The sequence below is a fragment of the Somniosus microcephalus genome, chromosome 24 (genome assembly GCF_052327205.1).
Source record: "Somniosus microcephalus isolate GS21.2 chromosome 24, FLI_Smic_1.0, whole genome shotgun sequence".
Taxonomy (NCBI): domain Eukaryota; kingdom Metazoa; phylum Chordata; class Chondrichthyes; order Squaliformes; family Somniosidae; genus Somniosus; species Somniosus microcephalus.
The window spans coordinates 19,971,894-19,981,367 of NC_141010.1; the positions used below are offsets into that span (position 1 = coordinate 19,971,894).

At 56.1% G+C, this 9,474-nt stretch overlaps 1 protein-coding gene across 1 annotated transcript; it reads left to right on the plus strand.

Moving 5' to 3' along the window:
- The first annotated feature begins 393 nt into the window (after positions 1-393).
- On the plus strand, positions 394-2,921 carry LOC147101111 (uncharacterized). Its single transcript, XM_085966710.1, has 3 exons — positions 394-878; positions 1,218-1,380; positions 1,540-2,921. The coding sequence occupies exons 1-3, from the start codon at positions 633-635 to the stop codon at positions 2,586-2,588; spliced, it is 1,458 nt and encodes a 485-aa protein (XP_085822836.1). The 5' UTR covers positions 394-632; the 3' UTR covers positions 2,589-2,921.
- Positions 2,922-9,474: the final 6,553 nt, after the last annotated feature.

The following is a 9,474-nucleotide window of genomic DNA, read 5'->3' on the forward strand; positions in this document are numbered from 1 at the left end:
CAGCGGCCATAGCGTCCGGCGGTATGTCGGGGGGGTGCCACCCAATATTATAGCCAGGGCGCGAGCAGAGTGCTGCGCACGACGATGACTTCATCGCTGGCGGCGCAGCGCTGCGCGGTGTTAATGGTTAGCGCTGCCGCTAACCCCTCGCTGAATTTCATGGGAGGCGTTAGCGCCGCTGCGCCCGGGCGCTAGTTGATTTGCGCCCTCTTAGGGTGCTAACGGGAGGCGCAAATCAACCGAATTTAGCCCCTTTACTGTTTTAAAAACAATAAAGCAATAATTTAACACATTTTGGCCTAGAATTTCAGTATAGCCAGTTTTGGGGCGCTAACGTTAGCGCCCGCCCGAAGTTGCGCCCCCTTGCCGGAAATTCAGTGGCTTCGCCCTAAGAGGTTGGTGGAGCGCTAAAAGAGGCGTTGCACTACTATCTTTAGGCGCTAAGCCGGCGGTGCAGAGGGATAGCGCCGAGGCGGGGCGCAGCGCGGGTGCGGTCATTTTTTGATTGACAGCAGACCCCGTGGCGCCGACCAGCTCTTAAAGGGGGAAGGGACGATTTGGTCTGCTGCCACGCCCTGCACACTGCAGCTTTGCAAATAGGCCTCAACACTGCTGCTCAGCCCCAGGGAGTCATGGCAACGCCAGAGAAGGCCCGTGAGCGTGCCCTGCGCTTCTCAGAGCGTGATCTGGAAATAATGGTGACAGCTCTGGAGAAGAGGCGCAGGATCTTGTTCCCAGAGACTGGGAGGAATCCGAACCACCAAGAATACACCAGAGCCTGGAAGCAGATCGCCAACAGGGTGACGTTCACCGGCGATGCCCCCAGGATCCACAAACAATGTCGGAAAAAATACAACGACCTGACCAGGATTGTCAGGGTGAGTACCCTTTCCAGTCTCCTCCTCATTCTTGCATGTACACCTGACATGATGGGCAAAGGGAGCTGAAAGTCCTAATGGCCAGCCCTCAGCCAGCAGCTTTGGGACAGTCATGAGCATCAATTGCCCATTCTGCACTCTACACTCTGGCCAAGCTATTCCACCATGGGAGGCAGTGTACACTACATCAGGGCTACACTCTGGCCAAGCTATTCCACCATGGGAGGCAGTGCACAGCACATCAGGGCTACACTCTGGCCAAGCTATTCCACCATGGGAGGCAGTGCACACTACATCAGGGCTACACTCCGTACTTACAGCCCGTCCTTTCTCTTGCAGGCTAAAGTTGCCTATAATCGCCAGGCCCGTGCCAGGACCAGGGGAGGCCGCGCCAAGCTGCAGAAGCTCACTCGCCTGGAGGAGCGCGTGTGTGGGCTCATGGGAGCCCGGCTGATCGTGCCCACAGCGTGCGGAGTAGCCGACCCTCCACTGCCCGGCAATGGTAAGGACCTCGCCTTTTGGCCCTCTCGCGTCGCACTTGCGCATCCGAGCTACCTCCTTTGCCACTGTCCCACCAATGCGCTGAATGCCACCAGTCCTAACTCCCTCGCTGACGCCGTCTCCTCACTCTGAAGCTACTCTTGTGCATTCCTGCTTTCAGCTGGTGACGACCAGGACCCTGAAGCTGCCAGTGACAGCCCCTCCGAGCAGGAGGAGGAGGAGGAGGAGCAAGAGCAAGCCGGACCATCAGGGGAACACTCAGGTCCCGCAGGAGAGGACGAAATGATTGACACGTCCTCACTGGACGAGTGCCTGGACCAACTGTCGCAGGGGATTGCAGCTTCTGGGACCAGTGGCGTCCAGCCACCCAGGAGCCCTGCGCGTGGGCCGCGGCCTTCCCCCCAAAGGGGGGAAGGATCAGAGGGGAGTGCAGTTGATCGGGAGACTCGCCGCCACCAACATGGCAAGGTTCCCCTAGTTCGGTCCCCTGCTCCCCAGCGGGAGAGTCCTGACCCCAGTCCGGACACCTTCATCTCGGAGGAGGCGCGGAAGCTGGACAAGATGGCCGAGGATTCGGACCGGCGCCACACGGAGCTCATGCGCGTGGTGGGGCGCATGCCTGAGGCCATCGAGTCGCTGGCGACCAGTGTGCGCGAGTTCGGGGCATCAACTGCCGCGAGTGGCCGCATGCTCACTGATGCCGTCAAGTCCCTGGCGGGTGTGATGCGGGCGCACACCAGGACAACAGGGGCACTCACTGCTGCCACACGCACTGTCTCAGGCAGGCATCACCAGGGCACCCGCCGCGCTGCAGCATCCCAGCGAGCCGCCCCTCGGCTGATTGGTGCGGATCCTGCAGTGCGGGCCCGGCCGAGTGCCAGCGCGCCACAGGACCAGCCAGCGCATCCCAGATGCCAGCTTGCCCACATTGTGCCATCCGTCGCCGCCACTCCCCCACTGGGGCGTCAAGGGCAAGCGGCTGGAGCTGATGTTGGCCAGGCTCAGGTGCGCCACTCAGCAGCCGGCCCCTCGAGGCCCAAAGGCCGTGTAGGCCGCCCCCCAACGGCATCTGGCGGAAGGACATCTGAGCCTCAGGCGCCTTCCCCCAGCCTCGCAGCAGCCACTGGGCAGAGCTTGCGAAGGAGCAGCAGGCCGGGCAGGGGAGGCAAAAGGCTGGACAAGGTCTCGCCCTCGCGGGCCACTCAGTAGAGGGTGTGGCCAGCTTTTGTTTTATATGGCGGTGGCCATCTTTCTTTTGCCCATGGTTGTTTGGTTCGTGGGCTTATTTTTTGCGTTAAGGCCGAGGTTGAGGCCAGGTTTGTACAAATGTGGAGTTACTCCTCCCCAGTTTGTGGGAGTGAGTCGTTTGTTGGGCTTTTTGTGGGGCCCGTTGATTGTTTTTGGGGATTCATGTGGGAAGGGGTTTTCATTTTTGTGTAATAAATAATTATCTTTATTCATACAGTCTCCATGGTTGTTCTTGTTAGTGTTTGGTGGCTTCGCCGGCTGAGGGCTTGCGGAGCGGCTGCATTCATCTTCCCTCATGGCCACAAGGCATTCCCTGACAGGTGGCTTAGAAGTAACGTGTAATAAGGTGGCGTTGCGCGGCCCTTGGCCCTGGTCGCTCCCTCCTGGGAACGTACTCCTGCACCTCCTCCTCCTCCTCCTGCTCCTCCTCCTGAGGTGCTGCTCCAACGTCAGGTGGCAGTGCCTGAGTCCTGCGGATAGCCAGGTTGTGTAGCATGCAGCAAACTACCACAAATTGGGAGACTCGGTCCGGCGAATACTGCAGAGCTCCTCCGGAGCGATCAAGGCAGCGGAACCGCTGCTTGAGGACCCCAATAGTTTGCTCGATGATGTTGCGGGTGGCTTGATGGCTCTCATTGTATGCCTCTTCAGCAGCGGTCCTGGGCGCGCGGAGCGGGGTCATGAGCCAGGTACACAAAGGATAGCCTTTGTCCCCGAGTAGCCATCCTCTTGGGGGAGGCTGTGCCTCGAACATGTCATGCACAGTACTCTGCCGCAGGATAAACGCATCGTGGCTGCTGCCTGGAAAGCTGGCATTGACAGCCATGATGCGCTGCTTGTGGTCACACACCAGCTGCACATTCAGAGAATGGTAGCCCTTCCTGTTGCGAAACTGCTCGCCATGCTCCAGAGGGGCCCGCAAAGCCACATGCGTACAGTCAATGGTGCCCTGCACCAAGGGGAAGTCCCCGAGTCTTGAAAATCCCAAAGCGCGCTGATGCTGGCTCTCCAGGGCCATGGGGAAGGAGATGAATTGGCTTCTCCTTCTGAACAGTGCTTCGGTCACCTGGCGGATGCAGCGATGCGCGCCGTACTGGGAGATGTTCGCTATGTCCCCAGCAGCGGATTGGAAGGAGCCGGTGGCATAGAAGTTCAATGCCACCGTCACCTTCACTTCCACCGACAGAGACGTCCTGCACCTGAGCTTTGGACGCAGATCTCTGCGAAGCAGGTGGCAGATCTCTGCAACCACCTCCTTTCGGAATCGGAGCCTTCTAACACATCGCGCGTCAGTCATGTTGAGGTAGGAGCGCTGCTGGCGGTATAGCCTGACTGGGTAAGGCCTACGTGGCCGACGCCTGTAGCCCCCTCTGCCTCTAGCCAGGGCTGCCCCTCTCACAATGCGTCTGCGAGCCCTACGGACATGGCGCTGCAGCTCCGCGTTGGCACCCCATGCAACCCCCATCAAATCCTGGCAAACAGTCAAATTTCCAAAAGGCCACTTGCAGCGCTCTGGCCTGAGTCCAAAAATACCTGAGCTGTTGCTGCTTGAAACCAGTTAGCTATCCTCCTTCTTGTGTGTCCAGAAATGCGTTGCACAAGAGTGTTTGCTGCAAAATGGCTGGGCTTTATACTGGAGGGTACGTCCCCTTTAATTTGCGCCCCCCGGGGCCCGCGCTGGTTGTGTTGCGTTCCTTTTTTCAAACGCTCCAGCCGCCAGCCGCACAATGGGGTGGTCCGACTGAAGTTTGGAATCGGGGCGGCCAAAGGGCGTTGCACGAGGATGTGACGTCATTTTCTGCGCGCGCATCCGGGCGGGCGCTAAACTTTGCGCCGGCGCTAACGGCCAACTTAATTTGGGGCGAGGCGCAAACTGCACTGCGTGTAGCGCCCGAAATTCACTTCTCTTAAGGCGCTAACTGCTGGCGCAAGCAACTGAAATTCTAGGCCTTTGTTTCCTACGATTTACCGACCTGTCAGTTTCCTTTACCTCAATACAATAGATCTATATATCATCTGCCATATCATGACATATCATGAGTGATGATGCTTTCACAATTGTCGATACCTCTTCATGATGCAACAACAACATCAACAATAACTTGAATTTATCTAGTGCCTTCAACATAGTAAAACGTCTCAAGGCACTTCACAGGAGCGTTATCAAACAAAATTTGACACTGAGCCACATAAGGAGATATTGGCCCAGAAATTTGGATCGGAGGCTTCCCGCGGGTGCAAGCCTCCAACCTGCACTTACCTTGCGCCGGCCGTTGAGCTGTGAGCCCGCGTGGGATTCCGATCCTGGGCCTGCTCCAACTGCCGGCGCGCAGTGCTTGCGTATCCCAGGGGCGCAGTTAGTTCGAAGCGTCCCCTGGGATCACGTGGGCCATGGAGAGCCAATGGTAGCAGGGAATGCTTCATTCATAAGTTTGACAAGAAGGGCATCACTTAAACCTCAAATAATTTTTTTTTTAAATCACATTTTTAAAATAAACTATAAATTACATGACATAACTATTTTAAACAATAATTTAAATTTTTGAAAAAATTTATTACATTTTCTAACAGGGCTAAAAATAAACTTACCTTTCTTTAAAGTATTTAAAAATAATAAACCTGTGGAAAAAATGTTTTCATTTTAATTAATTCATCACTTACCTTGTAAAAAGCAGGCCTTGCGACTGCTTTTTACATGTCTAACTTCTGGAGGCTTACCCTCCCGGGAAAACCTGCAAATTAAACGTAAGTTCGATGCGCACGCGCTGCCTCTCCTGCGCACGCGTTCCACCTCTGAACCCCTTCTTTCAGGGGAACGGAAGTGCCGGTTTCCCGTGCATGCGCAGTGCATGCACGAAACCGGCACTTCCATTGGGCTTACGGGTGAGTACCCCGTGCATACTCACCCGTGGAGACCTGAATTCCTGGGCCATTAGGGCTGGTGACCAAAAGCTTGGTCAAAGAGGGGATCCAAGACGATTGGAGACCAGGCTCTGCTACATCGGCCTAGCATACACACACAAACATACTCCGACTGTCCTCCTCCCTCCTTCCCGCAGGTCCTCTCTGCCTGGGTTTTGTAGGATGCATTGTGGTCCTCCCGACCTCGCTGTTGGCCCGTGCTGCACCTTCCCTGGGCCCCGACCCCGCTGCTGGTCCACGCTGTGCCACTCCTGGGCCTTGCTCTGTCAAGCCCGTGTGGTAGCTCGTGTGCAACGGCCACCCTTTAAAATGAAGTTCGGGACCCCATGGAACATCCGGACCCTCATGGACAACCCCAACAGTGACAGACCGGAACGCCGTACTGCTATCGTTGCCCGGGAGCTCAGACGTTTCGACATTGACATCGCCGCCCTAAGCGAGACCCGGCGGGCAGTTCAGGGAGCAAGGCGGTGGTTACATCTTCTTCTGGAAAGGCAAACCTGAAGAAGAACACCGCCTCCATGGGGTAGGCTTCACCATAAAAAATGAACTAGTTCGGCGTCTCAGAGACTCTCCTAGCGGTATAAACAAGCGCCTCATGACTCTTCGGCTCACCCTAGCCCGGAACCAGTGCGCTGCGGTCATCAGTACGTACGCCCCCACAATGGACGCCACTTACGAGACCAAAGAGGAATTCTACTCCAGCCTCGAACAATCCCTGTCCCAAGTCCCAATGGGCGACAAGCTGATCCTCCTTGGCGACTGTAACACCAGAGTTGAAAAGGACACAGACCTCTGGGGAGGTGTGATCGGCAGAGAGTGGGTAGGGAAAGCCAACTGCAACGGTACCCTCCTCCTGTCGAAATGCTTAGAACATGGCCTTGTCATAACCAACACCTTGTTCTGTCAGAGAGACAAGTATAAGGCTTCATGGCAGCACCCTCACTCCAAGCACTGGCATCTGCTGGACTACGTCATCGTCCGAGCAAGGAACCGCAAGGACGTCCGCATCACCCGCGCCATGACAGGAGCTGACGACTGCTGGACAGACCACCGCCTAATCCGCTCTGTCATCTCCATCAATACAGCCCCAAAACAGCGGCGGCAACAGAAACAATGCCACAGGAAAATCAACGCTGGAGCACTCAAAGACCCTGCTAAGAAAGCCCTATTCAGTCTACGCCTCACAACCAACCCAGTGATGCAGAGACACAGAGGGGTAGATTTTGCCGAACCTGTCGGGAAGAAGGCGGGACTTCCCCTTTCGGGTTTTTGACCCGCCTACTTCGACGTCCGGCCAATCCGTGCAATTTTCCCTTGATTGACCTTGTTGAGCCCGCCCAGCGGGCTCAGCAGGCCAATTAAGGGCCACCCGGCAACAGGTGATGTCACAGACTGAAATTTCATTTGTCAAGAGTTCTTGACAGATGAAATATCAGTGTCTCACAGCTGTTTGAAGCTGTGAAACACTGACAGTCTGAGTCCTAAGCTGAGTCAGTCTGCACAGACTCAGTTAGAACTCTCACCGGCACTCAAAGCTGAAGGCTGTCACTTTTCACAGATCACAGCCGTTCAGCTTTCAGTTCCGGCTGAGTGATGGGCTCCCGACGGCTACAGGAAGAAAGGCTGTTAAGGTAAGTACAGGTAAGTAAAAGTTCTTTACACACTTTAGACACACCAAACACACTTACCTTTGCACTCATGCACCCATCACTCACCTGAGCGCCGACATCGCGACCCCTCCAACTCCTTCAAACCGACGGCCCGCCTGCTCTACCTGGCGTGGTTTGGAGCCGTCGGGAAACCCACACGACACCCCTCAAAATAGGGATTAGGCTAAAAACTGCCTGTTAACTACCTGTTAACAGGCAGTTAAGTGGCACTATTCAATTCAATGTTATTTGCCATATGTAACCAGTACTAGTACAAGTACAATGGAATGCTTACTCCCCGTAGGGACACGTCAGCTATTCTTACAGCGCCGTGTTCAGAAAGTCAATACAATGGCTTCCAGTGGCAGTGGGAGCACGATGTCCCTCAGCCGCTCCGTCCTCCTCGTCACCGCGACCTCCTCCTCACTGTTGCCGGCTCCACGTGTGGTGGCCTGCTTCTCCCGCTCACGATCCGACCTCTGGCCGCCATGCCCAGCTCCCCTCCTCCCAGTCGGACTGCGAGCTTCCCGCCAAGGAGCTGCCGGCCGACTTGCTGTAGCGGGCCATCGTGGCTGCTGCTGCTGCTCGTTGCGCTGCGCTGCCTCCGCCCGACTCGTTGAACACATCGTCGGGATGTGAATGCTCCAGTCGGCGCGGCCTCCTCCTCACCGTCACCGGTGCCACGGTCTGACGGCCCGGGGCCTGCTTCTCCCGCTCACGGTCCGGCCTCTGGCCGACATGCTCGGCTCCCCTCCTCCCAGTCGGAATGCCTTCCCGCTGAGGAGCTGCTGGCTGATGTGCTCTAGTGGGTCGTCGTGGCTGCTGCTGCTGCTCGTTGCGCTGCGCTGCCTCCACCCGACTCGCCGAACACTTCGCTCCGGTTGCGGGAGCGAGCGGCGAGAGTGGGCCGCCCGAAGCAGGGAAAACGCGCTTAGCACCGGACCGTCTCGGCCGCCATCTTGACTCCTGTGTAATCCCGTCTCGGCAGGTCCCAGTGCGGGGCGGGTACCCGCCACCCCTGAAACTTACGTGGGGCGGGGTTTTGGGCGGGATGGTGTCGGGACCCCCAAATTCGAGATTTTCCCCCCCCACACGCCTGAAACCCTGCCTGACGGCTCCCCGAATATCTAGCCCAGAGTGTCCACAGTGCCTAGTCTGCACTCAAGGCCTCCATACTCAGCACCTGTGAAGAGACGCTCAGTCACTCGACCAGGAAACACTAAGACTGGTTTGATGAGAATGACCAGGAGCTAATAAGCCACAAACGCAAGGCAGTCCTGATCTGGAAACAACAATACAACTCAAGAGCAAGAAAGCAGCTCTACAGACACCTGAAGGCCGAGGTCCAACAAAAAACTCGTGACCTAAAGAACAGATGGTGGGTGGAGAAAGCGCAGGAGATCCAGCAGCTAGCTAAACAACCACGATGTGTGTGGATTCTTTAGCGCAGTCAAGACCATCTACTGCCCAAGCACCCAAGGTCCTACCCCACTGCGGGCCAAGAACGGAGAGGTACTCATCAAGGACAGCGAGGCAGCCAGTGCCCGCTGGAAGGAGCTCTTCAAAGATCTCCTTAACTGAGACACTGTCTTCGACGCGAGTGTCCTCAACTCCATCCCACAGCATGCTACCCACCACCATCTCAGTACAACCCCAGCCCAGCATGAGGTTGAAAAGGCCATCCGACAACTGAAGAACAACTAGGCCTCAGGAGCAGATGGAATCCCTGCCGAGTCACTAAAGCATGGCGGAGAAGCACTACTGGTGTGAATTCATGAACTCATTTCTCTTATCTGGAAGGAGGAGAGCATGCCAGGGGATCTCCGATGCCGTAATTGTGACCTTCTTCAAGAAAGGTGACAAGCTTGATTGTGATAACTATAGAGGAGTTTCCCTGCTGTCTGGTACAGGGAAAGTCATCACAAGAATCCTCCTCAATTGCCTTCTCCCAATGGCTGAAGAGCTCCTCCCAGAGTCGCAATGCGGATTCTGCCCACTAAGTGGCACAATGGACATGATCTTCACTGCGCGTAAATCACAAGAGAAATGCAGGGAACAGCACCAACTGCTGTACATGGCCTTCTTTGATCTCACAAAGGCCTTCGACACTGTCAACCGTGAGGGATTATGGAGTGTCCTCCTCAAATTCGGCTGCACTCAAAAGTTTGTCAACTCCTTCGCCTACTTCACGACGACATGCAAGCCGTGATCCTGACCAACAGTTCCACCACAGACCCAATTCCCGTACGGACCAGGGTCAAGCAAGGCTGTGT